At 47.9% G+C, this 18750-nt stretch overlaps 8 protein-coding genes across 8 annotated transcripts; 6 read left to right on the plus strand and 2 right to left on the minus strand.

Moving 5' to 3' along the window:
* Window positions 1-298: 298 nt before the first annotated feature.
* Window positions 299-2561, plus strand: GGS22DRAFT_158429 (MFS general substrate transporter). Its single transcript, XM_047960640.1, has 6 exons — window positions 299-756; window positions 866-997; window positions 1047-1287; window positions 1336-1947; window positions 2002-2049; window positions 2139-2561. The coding sequence occupies exons 1-6, from the start codon at window positions 562-564 to the stop codon at window positions 2435-2437; spliced, it is 1527 nt and encodes a 508-aa protein (XP_047820513.1). The 5' UTR covers window positions 299-561; the 3' UTR covers window positions 2438-2561.
* GGS22DRAFT_186754 (fungal-specific transcription factor domain-containing protein) lies at window positions 2545-4194 on the minus strand (the record flags this gene model as incomplete). Its single annotated transcript, XM_047964494.1, has 3 exons — window positions 2545-3351; window positions 3416-4080; window positions 4137-4194. The coding sequence occupies 3 exons, from the start codon at window positions 4192-4194 to the stop codon at window positions 2545-2547; spliced, it is 1530 nt and encodes a 509-aa protein (XP_047820514.1).
* A 516-nt stretch (window positions 4195-4710) lies between these two features.
* On the plus strand, window positions 4711-6045 carry GGS22DRAFT_158432 (FAD dependent oxidoreductase; the record flags this gene model as incomplete). Its single annotated transcript, XM_047960641.1, has 1 exon — window positions 4711-6045. A coding segment is annotated over exon 1 (884 nt), but the record flags the coding sequence as incomplete, so codon positions are not given.
* A 783-nt stretch (window positions 6046-6828) lies between these two features.
* GGS22DRAFT_199077 (uncharacterized protein) lies at window positions 6829-7527 on the plus strand (the record flags this gene model as incomplete). The annotated part of the gene is made up of 3 exons (XM_047966231.1): window positions 6829-6883; window positions 7013-7440; window positions 7498-7527. The coding sequence occupies 3 exons, from the start codon at window positions 6829-6831 to the stop codon at window positions 7525-7527; spliced, it is 513 nt and encodes a 170-aa protein (XP_047820516.1).
* A 105-nt stretch (window positions 7528-7632) lies between these two features.
* Window positions 7633-9722, minus strand: GGS22DRAFT_158434 (alpha/beta-hydrolase). The gene is made up of 2 exons (XM_047960642.1): window positions 9208-9722; window positions 7633-9121 (listed from the first exon to the last, which is right to left on the minus strand). The coding sequence occupies exons 1-2, from the start codon at window positions 9613-9615 to the stop codon at window positions 7745-7747; spliced, it is 1785 nt and encodes a 594-aa protein (XP_047820517.1). The 5' UTR covers window positions 9616-9722; the 3' UTR covers window positions 7633-7744.
* Window positions 9723-12639: 2917 nt separating this feature from the next.
* On the plus strand, window positions 12640-15224 carry GGS22DRAFT_116431 (MFS general substrate transporter). Its single transcript, XM_047958103.1, has 5 exons — window positions 12640-13656; window positions 13812-13836; window positions 13892-13951; window positions 14011-14539; window positions 14589-15224. Exons 1-5 carry the CDS (start codon window positions 13076-13078, stop codon window positions 15074-15076), a joined length of 1683 nt encoding a protein of 560 aa, XP_047820518.1. The 5' UTR covers window positions 12640-13075; the 3' UTR covers window positions 15077-15224.
* Window positions 15225-15929: 705 nt separating this feature from the next.
* Window positions 15930-16651, plus strand: GGS22DRAFT_116433 (uncharacterized protein). The gene has a single exon (XM_047958104.1). It carries the CDS (start codon window positions 16177-16179, stop codon window positions 16522-16524), a length of 348 nt encoding a protein of 115 aa, XP_047820519.1. The 5' UTR covers window positions 15930-16176; the 3' UTR covers window positions 16525-16651.
* A 221-nt stretch (window positions 16652-16872) lies between these two features.
* GGS22DRAFT_158436 (oligomeric Golgi complex subunit 5) lies at window positions 16873-18750 on the plus strand. The gene has a single exon (XM_047960643.1). The coding sequence runs from the start codon at window positions 16930-16932 to the stop codon at window positions 18280-18282; it is 1353 nt and encodes a 450-aa protein (XP_047820520.1). The 5' UTR covers window positions 16873-16929; the 3' UTR covers window positions 18283-18750.

Below are 18750 nucleotides of genomic sequence, written 5' to 3' on the forward strand. Positions count from 1 at the left end.
TCGAACTTCCTCCCAAATTCTCGGTTCTTATCACGAACCACTTATAAGAGGATTTGGCCAATCATCGTCGTCGACTTCTCTTAAGCCACTTACGTACCATGTAGATTCCCCAAGAGATAATACCTTATCCTTCCCTACCTAGGAATTGTAAGAGTTCGGAACTAACCTAGGGCATAACTCTTCCGTCTATCACAGAAACGCTACGTAAGCTAATCTGTTCCAACGTACAGGGTCAGATATATGCACATATCATTCTAGCGCAATATATTCGCATTGACTGATAAATATGTCGCTGACATGGGAACCAAGGTCCAAGAGATGTGGAGTACTACAAGATGCTAGGTCACGTACACATCTTGAATCTGGGCCTTGATGGCACCAACCCCGGATTGATAAGGTCCTAGTGTCGTTGAGAGGAGTTGTGAAACCATATTGTCTATAAAACCCTACCTAGGAAACGAATCGGGTATTCATCGAGATAGATGCGCGACAGACATCTACAGTACTCGGAACTTGCACAAACAGCATTGACGTCCTCGATCTATCTTATTGCTTGATACAATGTCTCAAGACATCAAGGAGGATGTCCTCCAGCCAGTCGTCTCGTCCGTACCTGGCGAGACGGCGAAGGTGACCGACGAGAACGTCTTGGACGAAGCAGCCGTATATCTCGCCAACCACGAAGAATTCGGGCCCATGACTCCTGAGCAGGAGAAGGCCATAGTGAGGAAAATCGATGCTTGGATGATTCCGTTGGTAAGTCTCTTTCAAAATTTCTTCACCAACATGCGAAGAAATAATCCTCAGGTCACACGGGTTGGGAATGTAACCGTAACACGAGCATTCGCTGACGTTATCCATGCAGCTTGTGTTCTGTGCAACTCTCGCCGCCGTCGATAAAGTCGAAATTGGAACTGCATCTCTATATGGTTTCCAGAAGGACAATGGTTTTACTGGTCAAGATTACTCTTGGCTTGGAAGTATTTTGCCATTGGGTGTAAGTCAATATCCGGAATATCTCGGCGCAGTTGCTTACGTCCCTCAAGACCTTGATTGGTCTAGTCCCAGCGTCGTGGCTCATTCAGCGATTTCCTCCGGGAAAACTCCTAGCTACTGGTTCTCTGCTCTGGTCGTGCTGCACATTATGCTATGCGGCGTGCAGAACGTGGTCGGGATTTATGGGACTTAGATTTCTTCTAGGATTCCTCGAAGCGATATCTGTCCCGTGCTTCACCGTGCTCGTTGCATCCTTCTACAAGAAAGAAGAGCAGCCCCCTAGGAACGGGAGTAAGTATCTTTTATCTTCGATGCAGCTGCATTTCTAACCGATTGCAGTTATCTTCGCATACTTCTCGTCGATTTTCAACGGCTTCTTCGCTTGGGTCATTGGATATATCCCTGCGACAGCTCCTCTGTTGAAATGGCAATATTTGTACTTGTTAACTGGCACCATCAATTGCCTCTATTCGATTTTCTTATGGTTCGTCCTTCCCGATAGCCCGATGAACGCGTTCTTCTTGACGCCAGAACAAAGATACCATGCCACAAAACGGTTGGCTTCCAATAAAACCGGTATCGCCAACAAGGTGTGGAAATGGGATCAAGTATGGGAGGCGTTACTCGACGTCAAAGTGTGGCTAATCGTCTTGTTCAACATCGTCATTAATATCCCCAATGGTGGACTCCAGACCTTCGGATCGATCATCATCAACAATTTAGGTTACAGCGCTCTGGTCTCCAGTCTTCTGACGATGCCGTTCGGTATCGTAGCCACGGGTGGCGCTTGGGGTTTCTCATACTTGGCAGCAAGGTGGCATAATCGACGAGCTCTTACTGCGTGCATCTCTTTATTGCTTCCCATTTTCGGAACCGCTTTAGTGTACGGCTTGCCGCGAACGAATGTCCCTGGTCAAATGACGGGGCTCTATTTCATGTACTTCTACTGGCGTAAGTTTCATGTTCAGCATATGCCAGCATGGTACCTGTGCTAACTGATATCAGCACCTTATGTTGTGGGAATCTCCCTTATCCAAGCGAACACCGCCGGTAGTAAGTAAATTCCGTAAACTCGATTCGCCAAGGCTTGGGCTTGAACATCCCCTATACTTCAAGGATAAGCACTAATTATGATGTCATAGTGACCAAGAAAGCTATTACATACAGTCTGGTCACCATCGGGTATGCTGCGGGCAATCTCATCGGACCCCAGACCTTCAGAAGTAAGGAAGCTCCTCAATACAAGAGCGGGGTGGTCGCAATGCTGGTCAGCTACTGCGTCTGTATGCTCATCCTGATAGTATACTGGTTCGTGGCATCTCATCAGAATAAAACCAGGGATCGTAAATATGGCAAGCCAGCGGAAAATTCCGAGGATATGACGGAGACTTTCGTGGACATGACGGATAAGAAGCAGCATGACTTCCGTTATACCACCTAAATTACCTCCAGTTAGTGCAGATTTGGAGCCGAGGGAGGTCGACGATATTTAGATAGTAGATGTCATTGAGTGTTGGTAATTATTTGATAGATAAATGTTGCAGTTAATTATGCTAGGCTGATAGCACCGTGTCTTCTCCCTTGTAATATGCTCCATCCTCGCGACTTGTCAGGCCAAAGGTCTCGTGACTTCCATACATCTTCAATGATTAACCTAGCTTTTTTGACACTTGCTAATTGCCTTGTCTGCTGGAGCGCAGCAAGTCGACTTAGGATGAGTTTCCTGTCTTCGTCGGATTCCCGGACGCCTAGTGTTGCTACGATAAATAGGGGCCAAAGACCCGTGTGGGTCCGAAGAGATATTTTGGGAATAAGCGATAGGATTTGAGATGTTACTCGAATCATTTTTGGCTCGTATGGCGAAGCATTATCTACGCGCGAATATAGATATAGGATTGCTGCAAGTCTTTTGACCTCGGCGATGACGGAAAACTCGGATTTTAATGATGCGAATTCCTCTGGGACATTTCGGTGTAGTTGGTGGAGAAACCTTTCGACCTGATTTCGACGTTGTTGTATCATAGGTGAAAGCTCTCTTTGGCCCGATTGTTCTATTACCGAGCTAATCTGGTTTATTTCGGATATTAAGATCAGTAAATCTCTTGGACATCCAGTAAGGGCCAAAATTGTCGATTTATCGACTGCTTTACACATTTCAGTAACCATCTCGGCAGCTTCCATGAGTGTACCTCCGGTCGCAGCTAGGATATCGTGCGAGACAAAGTAGGTCACTGCAAAATATAAGAGGGCTTCTTGTTCTGCAGTCAGAGTGCCTAGATCTTTCAGGCGGGAGGCCAGAAAAGTCCGGGAAAAGTCGGCATGTACAGTCCACGAGTTTGAGCAATCCTTTGATATCTTGGTCAATCGGTTAGTACTGCTTTTGCTTCTAAGTTAAAATAGTCACCCCCTTTTTACCTACCTCAAAGAATGTCAGCATGATAGTTGAGGCAATAATCTGATCTTTCGAAGCCCCACCAACTCCTCCGGTTGATTCTCCCGATGATAGATGGGCGAGTTCTGTTCTTAAGAGACGTAATGCCTTAGCTCTATGAAACCACATAGCTTGCTTATATTCGTTTCGGCCAATACTTTGAAGTTGGTTTGCGGATGCCGCTAGAATGCATTGGAATAGAGGACCCTCCTTAGAGAAAGCAGCCATCTTCAACACGATGTCCCTATAAGGATTGAATCCAGGGTCTATGACGATTTGAGTAGTCATGTACTCGTTGAAATAACTCCATAGATAGCCCTCGGCTCCCCCCAGTTGAAAAGGGGAGATATATCGATAGGGCGTGAGATTATCAGGTACCTGATAATCGCTATGTTCAGTCGGAGGGCATTCTTGGTAGTCCTCGGAGTTAATTTGAAGACTATCCGGATTATAGTCTGCCTGAATGGTGTTGAGAAACATCCAGCTCTGGATAGAGACTATGAGGTCTTGTGGTAAGCTTCGCGGCACATTCTCGCGATGCTCAAGCAGAACAACGTCCTGCCAGCTCAGCTTGATTTCATATCGACAAGTGAAGCCTAATCGTTTACAATGTCTGCACACGGGGCGCTCCTCCGGGCATTTAACTCGCCGTTCTAACAGGGGATATCAGGAACCGAGAATTGTGGGAGAGTTGAAGACGCGATCTCACCTCGACACTTCCGGCACCCAGTCCGTGTTCGCAGCTCAGCCTTAGTACGGTTCCCCATGCTCTTCCGATGCAGGTAGAAGGCAGGGGTGATGATCGACGAGTGATACAATTACTGATTAGGTACTATGGGACTCTGAGACGCATGCATCACGACCTCTACGTATAGGTAGACAGGCATACACTAGGAGATAGTAGAGGAGTCAGAGGAGTTGTAAAGTCGGGGTAATTGGTAATTGCACTCCACCTGTCGCGTGGTACGTAGATTGGAGATAGGAGGTAGCCCGTATCTAGTACTAGTGGATTTGGGGTAGATAAGCCGTCAACATTCAAGATAGGCAGCTCCGTCCTGCCACACTGTGATGACTATAGAAGTACTCAGGTACATTGAGTCCACTAATGCATCGACCGGGATCAGGGTTGGTCCAGATTCTCCATTTCCCCACGATCCTGTACCAAACGGCAACCCGCATATGCACGTCGCTTGCCGTTTCCTCGGCTCTGTGCAAGTATCGCACCAATCGAACATGTATACGTACCGAGTTACTTACCCCTGAACATCAAACGACATCGATATAGAACGACCATGAGCATCATATTGTACGTAAATTGTATCCGATGTCGTAATATCATGGCCCGAAACCGCTCCGAGGAAAGGCGACAATGGGACGATGGATGAGTGTGAAATAGGATAGGATTCTAAAATGAAGCTATCGTGGATCCCAATAGTGCCCCTATATAATTCCAAGATGTATCTCCTGGATAGAATATATCGCGACATACATGGTCGCCACCAGGAATCGTGAATATGGACAAGCAAGCATCAATCCTCATCCTAGGAGCAGGCACCTTCGGCCTATCGACAGCCTACCATCTAGCCAAAGCCGGATACACCAACGTAACAGTCCTCGAGAAGTCCGCCACCTTCCCACCCAAGCTCTCCGCCGGTAATGATCTAAACAAGATCCTAAGAGCCGAATATGAGGACCCCTTCTACGCCGAGCTAGCCCTCGAGGCCTTAACGGCGTGGAAGTCCCCCCTCTTCGCCCCGTACTACCACGAGACAGGCTATCTCCTCTGCAACTCCGCCGCCGCCCCCGAGAAGTCCAAAAAGTCTCTCCAGAAGTCCCTCGAATCCATAAGCCAGCGCCCGGAATTCAAAAACAAGATCACGCCCGTAAACTCGCGCGACGACATCCGCAAAGTAGCACCCGCCTTCGACGGCCCCATGAACTGGAAAGGCTACTTCAACAGCTACGCCGGGTACGCGCACGCCGCGGACGCCATGACGGCAGTCTACTCCGCATGCATCGCGCTCGGCGTGAAAATCCACCTCAACGCTCCTGTCGAAAGCCTCACCTTCTCTTCCTCAGGAGACATCTGCACCGGCGCCTGCACCACCACCGGCGTGTACTACACCGCCTCCACCACAATCCTCACCCTAGGCGCCTCCCTCGGCTCCATCCTGCCACAGATAAAAACGCAAGTCGTCGCTAAGGCATCGCCCGTCGCCCACATCCAGCTCACGCCCTCCGAAGCCGCGGCGCTACGCGGCATCCCCGTAACCTACGCGCGCGACCTCGGCTTCTTCTTCGAGCCAGACGCGCGCACCAATTTGCTTAAGATCTGTCCTGCGATGGCGGGGTACACGAACTACGCGACGCCCTCGGGGCTCTCGTTACCACCCGATGACAACGCGTTTATCCCCGCGCGCGACGAGGCCATGGTGCGGCGGTTATTGCGGGAGACGTTGCCGGGGCTGGCGGAACGGCCGCTGGTGGGGAGACGGGTGTGCTGGTGTGCGGATACGGCGGATAGTGAGTATGTGATTGATTTCGTGCCGGGGAAGAAGGGGGTGTTGGTTGTGACGGGGGATTCGGCGCATGCGTTTAAGATGTTGCCGACGCTTGGGGGGTGGGTTAGGGAGGTGCTGGAGAGCGGGAGGCAGAGGAGGGAGAGGTGGTTGTGGAAGGAGGGGAGTGATGCTGCGGGTGTGGATGTTAGTTGGAGGGTTGGGAAGACGACGGATTTTAAGGAGGTGCAGGGGGAGATGAGGAGGGATGATGATGTGATTGGGGCTAAGTTGTAGAGGTTTGGGTTGATGTTGTCGGAATCTTGAGGTGCGTAGGTCGATGGGAACTGTGAGGAATGTAATTGTTTGGTTTTGACGTACCTGCCTATTTTTGTATGATTTACTTAAGCTGTGCTTTTCAATGAGTCATTCGTAGGGAAGTTACTGTCAAGCGCACCGGTCAGAAAGCAGAATGCGTACTAGGTACCTGCCTTGATATTCAACCTCGTCACCGACCCATCTATTCACCTTACCTTTCCTATATAATCGCCCACCATAGATCTCAACTTTTACAAAAACACCAAACACGTTTGCAAGTTTGATTTCCCACGAAAAGTACGAGGTATGTATCTCCTACACTCACCAATCCATCTATTGTTCTCTTCATTTTCATGTTTTTTGTTTATGTCGATAATACTAACATTGTCTTTAGACAAACCTTGCATTTTTCATAACAGAATCAAAACTCGCAAGCTTTTGACTGTTGCTGGCATCTAATAATACAAACCTTCAGCAGTATATAAATTCATAAGAGTAAGTCAAATCGCTCTCCCAACTAGCCCTATCCACGCGTCTGTATATATACTGACATATCTTTCTATGCTAGCCGATAAAAATCCCATAATGGGATCGACCGGCTTAGCTGGCGACCGCGATGTCGAAGAAGTCGCGCACTTATGTAAGTATCATCTGAAGTTCCTATCTATCCTTCTTTTCTATCCAGACATCGTACTAAGTAGTCGAGTCTATCAAGTATTTCTCTAGGCACAGTACGCAAGGAATCATTGGCTGACTATTGGTATTGCAGTATCCGAAGTACATAAACATGGCATCCAGGTCGTTCCTGTCGTAAAGGAACTGGTTGTTCATTGTCATAACACACTCGTCGACGCCAAGATCATGTGCGATCATCTGTTCCAAGAGAACGTGCATCTTGAAGCTCGATATGCGCAGCTACAAATAGACTTTAATGTCTACTGCGCGGACCGCAATGTCCGAGAGAGTAAATGGAAAAACAAAGCTAAAGACACCGTATTCGACGACCTACATAAACTAGTCAACAAAACCATCGAGTCGAACAAGACATGCCACGAGAAGATGGCTGTTCTCGTCAAAGAACATCTAGAGATGAGCAACGATAATGCTCTGTTGCGCGCACAGGTGGAGGAGCTTCGCTCCGAGAATCAAGCACTGATGGCTGCGAAGGCTAAGGTGGCCCAGAGAGAGCTTCCTGCTGTAAGTAATTCCACCTTGACTCCCGATAACGTCGACCATATCACTGACCGTATATAGTCGGAAGCTCGAATGCGTCAGTTTAGCTGAAGGCTTGCCCGTTATGCTTGCAACTACATGCCTCTATGGCTCTGAAAAATGTAGCTAAACAGCACTTAGATTCGTGCTCCTGAATTCTAGCAGAAGCAAATTGTCGCGCAATTTATGTCCCTTGTTGATTAAGTGATACGTCGTAAAAGGAACTTACCCACAAACCATCTTCCCAACAACGCCATCAAGGAACCCAAGCACCTAAGAACATATTAATCTATTGCTGTATATCAACACCTATACTAGCGAAGTATTCACAATGGGTCTTCGTATCATCATCCACGTTCTCCATCGTCGTCTTCCCTCCCGTCTCAAACAACAACCTATTCTCCTTACTCGAGTCCCACTTCTCCCAAGTCGCCGCCTCGGGGTTCTTGAACGTGTTCGGGTCGAGCGTGCGGATGAAACTAGTCCAGTATGCTTGGATGACGGGGATGACTTCGATATTAGTGCCGTTGGAGGTATAGCTCTTCGGCGCGCCGCCGGGCGCGTTCCGAGGCCCCCATATAGCCGCTAGCTCGACCGTGTGGGGAACGCCGAGCCCGTCTGCTATTTGCATTGGGTCCTCGACGTTGTAGCGGTAGGTGTATGAGCTACCGACACCGTATTTGGTCATGGCCGATGATATATACAGCGTCGGACACATGTAGCGCATGTCGCCGTAGACGTTACTGACCTGCCGCCAGTAGCAACCGGTGTTGGGACAGGTGTCGTTTGGATTCGGGTACATTTCGTCGATCTTCTGCATTTGGTCCTGTGTTATATTTGGGAATTGTTGCTGGATCCACTGATTGCTCGCCTGAAGCGTTGATGTTTCCCGCGGCGTGAATACCGTCCCTCCATTAGTGTCGTCGCCGAAGATGACGGGAATCTTGACGAAGTTGCCTTTAGCAAACGCACTGTAAGTCAATTCGGTGAGGAAGTCGTTGTCGATAACAGGATTCCACATGTAAATCGGCGGTCCACTCTGGCCAGGATAAGGGTATGGTAAATTTGCCGTCTGCAGTTCCGTGGAAGTTTTATTTCGTAAACAAGCCAAAGAATTGTTGCCGGTGCAACCAAGACGTGTCGTGAAATTGTCGTATTGATACTGACTCTGCTCGACGGTCAAAACCGGGGCGAATGAAACGGATTCCGCAGCAGCGCCATGGAATAAACCGCTATTCTTGCCTCCGTAGGCGATCATTTGAAGACTTATGCTAGCGGCGCCAGCAGAATCTCCGCCTAAAACGACATGGCCCGGATCGCCACCAAATGCTGATATATACCGATTTACCCATTGGAGAGCTTTCCGCTGATCGCGCAACCCATTATTGGGTCTGATCTGGTTGCCGTTCGTGATGAAACCATATGCACCCACGCGATAGTTAAAGGTAACGATGACGATATTGTAGTCGCTAGCTTCGATCAAGCCCGATCCGTTAAGATTCGGATTGCTGTTGACGGCAAATCCTCCGCCCTGAATAAAGAAAAACACGGGTAACTTGGAGTTCCGCGTCGCATTGCTTGGCGCATATACGTCAAGGAACAAGCAATCCTCCGATGTGTTATCGAGTGCCGCATTTGCACCAGAAGGTATGCATATAGGCCCGTGCTGATAGTAGGAAAACGAGGTCTTAGCAAGGTTTTCGAGATCGGGAATAATATGGCTAGTTAGTTTGTGTTAGGAAGCACACGCACCTGGGTTGCTTCTTGGGTGGCGGTAATGTTGCATGGCGGATCTTGCGGAGGTGCGAATCTAAGATCACCGAGTGGCGGCGCGGCGTACCGTATGCCAAGCCATTGTGTGATGCCGTTCGGAGTAGAGTAACCCGTGTACTTGTTGCATATTAAGTTGACGGTAGGGTCAACTGCTAATACAAGGCAAAATAGCTGACACAGCAACAAGAAGACGACACTAGTCGTAGTCATTGGAAAGCCTGGGATCTCGGAGTGCTCCGAGCGGGAGGCGGACGGGATGTCGCTTTGATTAGGGGGTCGCGTGCATGAGCGCCATCTTGCGACGCGGGCATGGCGGCCTTCATATATCTGAGGGCCTAGGATCACTCTAGGGCTACTGTAACGGTGTCTAGAGCGGGCTATTGGCATTCCACGACATCATCTGACGAGATTCCATTCCCTACTCCCCCGTCCCGCGTCCAGACCCGAGAGTGTTTTACTTCCCTGTATCTACCGTCCCTGCTCGAGGCTGTGTGACCAATGCCGAACCATGCAAGCTGACCACATTCCAGCGCGTTGGCCGCCAGCTCTCTCATTTCTCTAGGATACTTAAGGTGCGTAGGGTAGTGTAAACACCGGCGCGTGATCGAGACGTAAAGAATCCGGGTGATAAATGTCTGACCGCCGCCGTAACTAAGCGGCACCGTCTGCACGGCACATCTGGGCACATCTCAAAAAGGGATATGCAAAGATTGGAGAATTATCGGCATTAGACTTGTGGGGGAATAAGGAATAAGGAATAAGGCTCTAAGGTAATCGTAGTTCATCGTACCTACCCTTCCGACCAACTACAGAATACCCCTGTTGCTCCAACTAGCTCCAACTAGTCCCATCTTCTCCTAAACCTGATTTGACAAGTCACCCAATGTGGGGAACCCCGGGCGACATTCGCTCTATCAATGCCGAATCGGTACGTGACCCCTGGCTCCTCTGCTCCCCTTGCATGGGGGCGTCGGGCGTCATCAATACGAGTTTTCAACGCTCGATGTTTTATTATGTTTTTGCCATGCCGTTCTTACATGCGTCTGCATATTTGCCTACCTACCTACACAATCACATCAACATACATATGTGGACGCTGTTAGTCGTCAGCAAATTTTAAATCTTTTTTTAATGTCGATCCAGTGGACGAGAAGGAAGATTAATTCCAGCCCGTGTTACGATCAGAAAAGTCCAAGACAACCTAGTAGGTATAGCCTTGTAAGGAACGACATCCTACTGAGAAACTATCGATATGCATGTATTATGTACGCACTTTGGAACTAATGTAGGTGATATACATGGGAAAGGATGAGGTTGAAACCAATGGTGTCCGAGAGCCGTTTACTGTATGCTTGGTTTTTTCGATGCTACTTCGCCAAGTCTCGTTAATAGTTACCGTCTCGCTCCAATCTAGATTGATTTTCCAAGAAGAAAAGTCCGTGCTCTGGTTCCTGAGCTCGTACGTTACTGCCAATGGAAACAAGATTGTTCCTGATCTATAATTATCCAGGGGTATACCATAATAAACTAATTTCCCAGTTGGCGTCCGAGAAAAATTTAGGTAATAAAAAAAGAAAGTCAAAGACGTGACGCGTTCTTCAGATAGTTCATTTCATATATTTCAGCTCTGTAACATTCGAATTCTCAGCTGGAATCTTGTCAGCAGCCACTGTCTTGCCGGGTGATTGCACAGCAGCACAAAGATCAGCACTTAGAGATTTACTTACTATATTTGCCTCCCTATACTCTGTACAGACCGGTTAAAAGTCATGGCATCGACATTTACTCCGACCCGGTGGAAATGAAACCACATATTTGACTCTTTGTTTCCTTAATATATTTCAACCAAGATACGCATCATGCGCCAAGTCGAGATGTAACCTCGTACTACCGAATGCAAGATGACATTCGAAATCCTACCTGATAAATTGCTGAACCATTCGCAATTCTGAATAGAGAGATTTGGTGTTGCTATTAATATGTTGTTCGCCCAATAGCCATGTTTCCATTATCCAATGGCATCATTATGCATGCCTACGTCTAGCTAATGTCGAACGACATATCAACTCGAGTCCTAAGTAGGTATCTTGGTTTTCATATTTAAACCCCAATATCCCTTGCCGTAAATTTAGAGTAAACATAAATTTTTAAAGATTGCTATAGTGGTCCAAAAGTGTCACGGGAGGGAAATGGTTGGTGCCATCTCCTTGGAATGTTTGGACCGTCTTCTTGGCAACTACGTAGGTAAATGCTTAGGCTCAAATGAAGGCAAACTGACCAGACCTGGTGATATTCCTGGCTTACAGGTATGCTATAGTCAGCCCGTATGACCGGTACTCTAGTGCGCCGTGAGATCTGATAACTTGTTAAGCAGGGAGGGTGGGGGAAGAGGGGACATGAAGCTATACCCCTCGCGACAACCACTATCTTGCAGAGAACTCATAAAGCAAGGTATACTAGGTGTGATCCCTTGAATCCTAGTATACGAGCACATAGCAATCACTTCAAAGCTTTCTCACATAATAGTCGAGTCACCATTGTACCCAGTACCTGCTATGGAAAGATAAGATTTCTCGATACCCCTCGAGCTAGTCGAATTAGAGTGTGTATAATTTCTGTATTTATATTGACTATTTCTTTACCTCAACTATACTATGTTTTATGAGATAATGTGTTTCAGCGAACATTATTCTAATAAGATTACGTTACTAGATATCGTTCTATGTCAATACAACGCAGAACTTTATCTCTCTGTGTAAGAACTCTAACTGAACTAACAGTTGTTGAATCAATTTCAAGTTTAACTACGATTGCGATTAGTAATCTTAGAGAACTCAAGAGCACGTGGAAATACGCCGATTATAAGGTCAAAGATGTGATTCCGAGCGTTGATCGTTATCGGTTCTCTAACCGTGTTAGTGGTGAAAGTTAAGGTTACACCCAATGTTTCCCAAAACGCTCTGACAAGACACGTGGATTAGATCGTAAGATAAGAGCTTTGTTCTCCTACACAACTGCGGAGGTTGATGGGATGAGAGGTATCTGAGGTAATCATTGTTAATATTATGTATTTACCTGTAGGCGGTGTAGTCCCAGTGTCAAACTGGAAGCAATTGACAATTCTCTATTACACCCGATTGATCCCAGAATATGAATAAAGAAGTATTCAACTCGCGAGAAACGTAATGAAATGTCCATAATCGACGACATTAGAATAAAACAATTTTATAAAGCTTGATCATAAGTTCCCCTCATCGGCGTTATTGGAGTGACAATAGAAGGTTTGGAGCTCGGTCTTGGTAGCCCCAAAAGCAAAGTAACCCCGACAGCCCAACCCGGCTAGAGATATATACCCAAAGGCCTTGGAACTGAGATATAACCTACCTAGTACCCATCAAACCAGCGACTCGGATACCAGATCGTATACTCGTATATATCTCGCCTGATCCCCAATCCCACGTTGCACTCCCCACCAGCAATATCCCGCAAACCGAGGCAGGCGCCGGGCACGAAAACAGATACAGCAGCGACAGGCGTAACAATTGGTGGAAACCAGGCTTCCCCAACCTTCCCCGTGTCGAATCAAGACGATCGCGCGGTGTCGAGAAGCTGGATGAGGAAAGGCGTGCGGAGTCCCCACGTTTCCCCCTACCTACTCCTCATTACCGACCCTGGGAGCCGGTAACGCGTCTTACGTACATCCAATCCTCCCTGCCCCGTAACCCTCGGAAAACCCTTCCGACAGCCAGCACCGGCGTCGCTTTATTAAGGGAGTTCCCGTCGCCCTTAGACTGCGGGAACTTATCAGGATATCGTAGCTAGCAAACCTTGAACGCACGCAGCGAAGATGGGTGTATCGACGACGACGGACGCGGTGGAGATCGAACACGCGGGACCTGCACAGGGGCGCCAGGGAGGCAAAGATGGCGCCGATAAGGATATCGTGGCCTCGTTCCTGGCCAAGCACGGGCAGGGCCAGAGGATTGAGGTCACGCCGGCCGACTCCGCGCGTGTACTGCGACGCATCGATATCGTCATCCTGCCTATCATGTTGACGGTCTACTTTCTCCAGGGCCTGGACAAGTCGTGTCTTGCGTACGCCTCGGTTTTCGGGCTGATCACTGATACGGGATTGGTTGGCGACCAATATTCGTGGTTGGGGAGTATCGTTTATCTGGCGCAGTTGGTGATGCAGCCGTTGTTGGCTTGGCTGTTGGTTCGTCTGCCTATCGCTAAGTTTACCAGCGCGATGGTGTTATTCTGGGGGGTTTCTCTTGCCTGCATGGCAGCTGCGCATAATTTTGGGGGGTTGCTAGCTACGCGATTCTTCTTGGGTGTGTTCGAGGCGAGTGTTGCGCCTAGTTTCGTTGCTATCACGCAGATGTGGTGGAGGAGACGAGAGCAGACTGTTCGGACCAGTTACTGGTAGTAAGTAATACCCATGCTCCTCTCAACAGTTCAATCCATCTTGAAACCCTCAAATTGGGGTTATGAAGTTCCTCGGGGATGCATATACTCGCAACAGATTCTGGATGAATCTGGCGAATGATACTTTACGATGAAGCTAACTTCTAACCTTCTAGTGCTATGAACGGAATCACGAACATGGTGAGCAGAATTCAATGACTTACATGAATTGGTGCAAGGACTAACGGCGATGAAGTTCGGCAGCTTGATCACCTACGGCCTAGGACATGTAACATCACACCTTCATTCCTACCAGGTAATTCAGGGCTCTCATCTTGCTGTATAGCTCATAGATCAACATACTAACGGGACTAGATAATCTTCCTGTTTTTCGGATTGATTACCATCGCCTTTAGTTTCGTCATGTTTGTTTTTATGCCCGACTCGCCGGTAGAAGCGAAATTCCTGAACGACAACGACAAGCTGATCGCCGTCGAACGACTGCGCATGAACCAGATGGGCGTTATCTCGCGCGAGTGGCGAAACGACCATCTGAAGGAGGCGTTGCTTGACCCTAAGTCCTGGTTTTGGTTCGCGCTCATGTTCTCTATCAGCATTCCGTCAGGTGGTATTTCGACCTTCGGGCCGCTGATTGTGAAGACGTTCGGCTTTGACCAATTCACGACTATTCTCTTTAACATTCCCTTCGGATTCGTACAAATCGTTGCTACCGTAGGCGGAGCCTTCCTTGCCCAGAAGATTAAGATGAAGGGTCCTGTCATTATGGGACTTTGCTTACCCCCGATAGCGGGTTGTGTGATGCTCATGGTTCTCCCTCGAGATGCCTCTCACCAAGCAGCTCTTTTAGTTGGATATTACCTTATCTCAGTTTATCCAGGAATTAGTAAGTTCGCACGATGCAACATTATGATTCGATTATTAACATCTTTTAGCTCCTTTGGTCTATTCATTGGCGTCGCAGAATACAGCTGGTGACACCAAGAAAAAGTGCACCAACGCCATCCTCTTCGTCGGTCAGTCAATCGGTAATGTCGTCGGCCCACTACTCTACACGCAGAAGGATGCGCCGGGATACGAAAGGGGCCTGCGATCAAACCTGGCACTTTACATCGCGATCATCGTCATAAGTGGAATGGCGCTTGCGCATCTCAAATACCTAAACGCAAACCATGCCAAGAGGCGTGTGGCAATGGGAAAGCCAGCTGTTATTGTCGATACTAGCTTGGACTCTGCCGAGGAGGTAGCAGCGGCAGCCGCTGCCGCCGCAGCTATGAGGAAGGCTGTTGGCGAGAACGAGACTGGCGACATCAATAATGCGGACGAGGCCGCTGCTTCAGCTGATGATACAGAAAGACCCGGAGATAGAGCGTTCGACAACTTGACTGATCTCGAGAACGAGGATTTCGTTTTTGTCTACTGAGTTTACCGTAGCGTTCTCTCCATTTGGACTACTATTGAGAGGTATATCTGATAATTATTAGCAAAATAGATGATGATTGTGGTATAGATCTGATGAACCATACAAAATATTGGGATAGATTTACGGCAATATACTCATTCACTTTACGGCCTATGATGTGGGGAACTCCATGATGACTTGCTCAACTCACAAATGTGGCGGAATATCAGTATAATTCTGCTCTCTCGTTGGCCATTACAGGGGTGAGTGGCTGCAGGAGTTGAGTTTCAACACTCGGCCACATTCGGCATGAAGCGTTATCGCCCACTGAATTGGCTCGCGCTGTTGGATAGTTTATGCTCGGCATAAATGTCCCATCGGCTGTGACACCTAAGCCGGACAACGGCGACGAATTGCATTTTCTTCATAGCTTCGAGGTCTAGACCCAGCTCACCATGTCCGCGTAGAATATGGGAGTACAGTGCGGTCGTCAGGCGGGTTGCAAATCTCGGTCCCAGATTCTCCAATCGTCGGTTAAGAGACAACGTCATCAACCATTTCCTTCCGCCTGTTGTTTTAATTTGATGAAGGTCGTCCGATCTACCGGTCGTCGAAGATCTCTCCATGGATGACGCCAGTCGTACCACGACCCTATTAGCATAACTTTAGACCTGCAGATCTAGATCGACGAATCACGTAACGTTCTAGAAAGGTCTCCGAGCCGCAGGTTGACCTTCTGAAATCCGAATGGTCCAAAGAAACTAAATCCTGGTTCTCGGGTCTGACGAAGATGTGAATGAAACAAGTTTCTAGCCACACCAATCCATCAATCTGACGAAAGCCACAAAATGTATGCGCTCATGTGGCGTTTCCTCCTCGATCAGTTCGATGGATGCGATCCCTTGGGTAAGAACATGACATCACGACATAGGGATGTTTTCTGTGAACGTATAATAAGACGAAGCTTTTCGAGTATCGGGCTCCTTTTCTTTTGAAGTTAATAGTCAGAAAAAATAAACCATTTCTTAAGAAACACAAATTGTCGATCTCCACGATTCGGACATCCCCGTCATTAAAACTCAAATCGAATCAGAACCGCAACTACTACAACCGAATTCATAATGTCAAACAACCAAGGTGGTGGTCTCCTCGGCGGACTAGTTGGCGGAGTTGACAATGTCCTCACAGGCGGCGAAAAAGCTAAAGGCCAGGGTGGTCTTCTCGGAGGCGTTGGTGGTGCTTTGGGTAGCACGACCGAAGGACTCGGCAAAGGATTGAACTCTACAACGAGAGGAGTTGGAAATGCTGTAGGACAGACTACCGAAGGTCTTGGCAACACAGTCGGCGGCGTGACGAATTCGGTGGGGGGCACCGTGGGTGGAATCACTGGTGCTGGTGGCTCTGGTGGTACTGGTGGTACTACTCAGAAGAAGCAGGATAATACCGCCTTCAAAAGCTATGGTATCTGAGTACGGATTAAAAGGGGTGTATGGATTGAAGCTGGGGCATTTGAGATGATATAAAGAAATACAATAAATTTAATTAATCGCTGTTATTTAAAACATGGGATATGCTGAAATGTGTTTTTTATTTGTTTGGTCTTGAACTGAGTTCAGTTCAGTTCAATCAAAAGTTCAATCCAATTCAATTCAATTCGTAAATAGCTGTGGCTGGAGTATGAGGGCCTGAGTGTGGCTTAACTTTAGTGGACCGGGTTGTCGGGGCACCTTTTAGTGGAACTGTGGGGTAAGGTTTAACAAATTTGGGGCCAGATGTACCTAGTAGTACAGAGGACCCTTCTAAATTCAATCCATCCCGCTTAAAAGAAGCTTCTTTGGGACCTTAGATGCGTCCTAATTGCGTCAATTGCACAAATGGCAGCTAACGAGGATGAAGACCCGTCGTATGTCGACTACGAAGCCTTTCTAGATCCAAGCTTTAGCCCCTCGTCATTCGCCAACAGCCTTGTCCTCGCAACAAACAATCCGAACGACACTCCGCTAGATCTCTCAACGCCGCTATCCAAAGTATTATTCGATGCCCAAGAGATCGATTCCCATATAGATCTCCTTACAACCCGCTCGGCGATCCCTCTTCTCTCACATGCTACCGAACAGACCGAAGCGAGTGGGAGGATAATAGCTGAAATTGATAACCAGGTCAAGAGCCTGAACGAGAGCTACAAACAACTAGAGAAAGAGGTCATCCAAAAACATGCTGAAGCTGACGAGGTGCGCCAAGTTGCCGCCCGACTATGGGAGACCTTGAAGTTAGGTAGATCTGTTGGTCGCTGTCTTCAGCTAGGACGACAGCTTGAGATTCAACACACAGAAATAAGCAGCTCGGGGGCCGGCTCAAGGAAAGAAGATCATAGAGCATTAGTACGTTGCGCGCATACACTAATATCGCTACGCGAGATACTCGATAAGAAGGCGCCAGGCGAAGAAGGATATGGCCTCGATAAGGTCAACGCAATTAGGAGTCTTCAAGACTCTATCATAGGACCAATCGAAAAATCCGTCAAGAGCACCTCAGAACAGATTGTACGGGAGTTCAATGTTGGCTCCGCTTCGGGAACTACAACCTTCGCTCAAAGTGAAGAGGCTAAGGCGCGAATTATATCTGCTGCAGTCACGCTCTACTTCATATCACCAATAACAGGCACCAAACCTGATAAATGGACGCCTCAATTACTTCTTCAGGCTCTCGAGGTCTATTTGCGAAACTCGTTACAAAGCTCTATCGCATCACTAGCTAGGTCACTTGCGACACTACCATCTTTAGACCGAACTCTGGCCGAGATCTCGGCGCGATGTCAAAATATAGTCGCTTTAGAGATCATTCTCTCTACCACAAACGCCCCGCCTCACCCACTTCTACCAACCCAAAAGCATACTTCCGATAAGTCTAACCTTCTACAGTACCTACTGGCATATCTTGAGACCGGTTCGTTAGCATCCTATTTCTGGAGAACTATGGCAAGCAGTCTCGCGACAAGAGTCCAGGAAATTGTCAACCGCGGTGGTGTTTCAGCGCGTACGTTGAAGACGAATAGAAACACTGTAGGGGAGGCTATTAGGGAATGCGTTATCCGAGGCAGTCAACCTCCAAATACTATCACAACTACTAAGGGGAAATCCTCCAAGGGAGGCCCAGAGAAAAGTGGTGAATGGGATCGCGAGGTGGCAGTAATGGTTGGTAGTGTTGTTGGAAATCTCGGTAGATGATTACAACAAGACGGGGATATCTACATGCTCTATCTATTATCTAATCGAACTGTAAATGAAGGCATATTTACGATTCGCGGTTACCTATTAGCAAGCATCGTTACACTATGGCTAATACGAGCCTCACGAAAAAAGGGAAAAGGGGGGAGGGAGGAGGGACAGCCCTACCAAGGATCTGGAATATATTTGATGCTACAACCTCGGCCAACAAGCTCTATAATCGAGCTATATCTTTATGATATCCAGTTAGATAGTATATGCCCAAAATGCACAACCAAGGCATCTGTCGGCTGCATCGCGGGGGTTCCCGGGCCGTGAATGCCCTCACTATCTAATCCCTCATTTCAAAATTGCCCCATATGGCTGACTCAATACAACATAAGAACACTCAAATCGAGGTCAATTCATGCTTATATGCCTCAATTTAAAGTATTAATTATTCTTGGAAACCCGTGGGAGATCTTAACC

This window comes from Annulohypoxylon maeteangense (assembly GCF_022496945.1).
Source record: "Annulohypoxylon maeteangense strain CBS 123835 unplaced genomic scaffold GGS22scaffold_5, whole genome shotgun sequence".
NCBI classification, from domain to species: Eukaryota; Fungi; Ascomycota; class Sordariomycetes; order Xylariales; family Hypoxylaceae; genus Annulohypoxylon; species Annulohypoxylon maeteangense.

What these genes read in the sequence shown, in the direction of transcription:
- GGS22DRAFT_158429 (XM_047960640.1), top strand. Translation starts at nt 562, where the DNA reads ATGTCTCAAGACATCAAGGAGGATGTCCTCCAGCCAGTCGTCTCGTCC. An exon ending in GCAGCCCCCTAGGAACGGGA is followed by an intron (nt 1,288 to 1,335) that starts GTAAGTATCTTT and finishes AACCGATTGCAG; the next exon opens with TTATCTTCGCATACTTCTCG. An exon ending in CCAAGCGAACACCGCCGGTA is followed by an intron (nt 2,050 to 2,138) that starts GTAAGTAAATTC and finishes ATGATGTCATAG; the next exon opens with TGACCAAGAAAGCTATTACA.
- GGS22DRAFT_158434 (XM_047960642.1), bottom strand. Translation starts at nt 9,615, where the DNA reads ATGCCAATAGCCCGCTCTAGACACCGTTACAGTAGCCCTAGAGTGATC. An exon ending in CCACCCAAGAAGCAACCCAG is followed by an intron (nt 9,122 to 9,207) that starts GTGCGTGTGCTT and finishes TCCTACTATCAG; the next exon opens with CACGGGCCTATATGCATACC.
- GGS22DRAFT_116431 (XM_047958103.1), top strand. Translation starts at nt 13,076, where the DNA reads ATGGGTGTATCGACGACGACGGACGCGGTGGAGATCGAACACGCGGGA. An exon ending in TGAACGGAATCACGAACATG is followed by an intron (nt 13,837 to 13,891) that starts GTGAGCAGAATT and finishes ACGGCGATGAAG; the next exon opens with TTCGGCAGCTTGATCACCTA. An exon ending in CTCAGTTTATCCAGGAATTA is followed by an intron (nt 14,540 to 14,588) that starts GTAAGTTCGCAC and finishes AACATCTTTTAG; the next exon opens with CTCCTTTGGTCTATTCATTG.
- GGS22DRAFT_116433 (XM_047958104.1), top strand. Translation starts at nt 16,177, where the DNA reads ATGTCAAACAACCAAGGTGGTGGTCTCCTCGGCGGACTAGTTGGCGGA.
- GGS22DRAFT_158436 (XM_047960643.1), top strand. Translation starts at nt 16,930, where the DNA reads ATGGCAGCTAACGAGGATGAAGACCCGTCGTATGTCGACTACGAAGCC.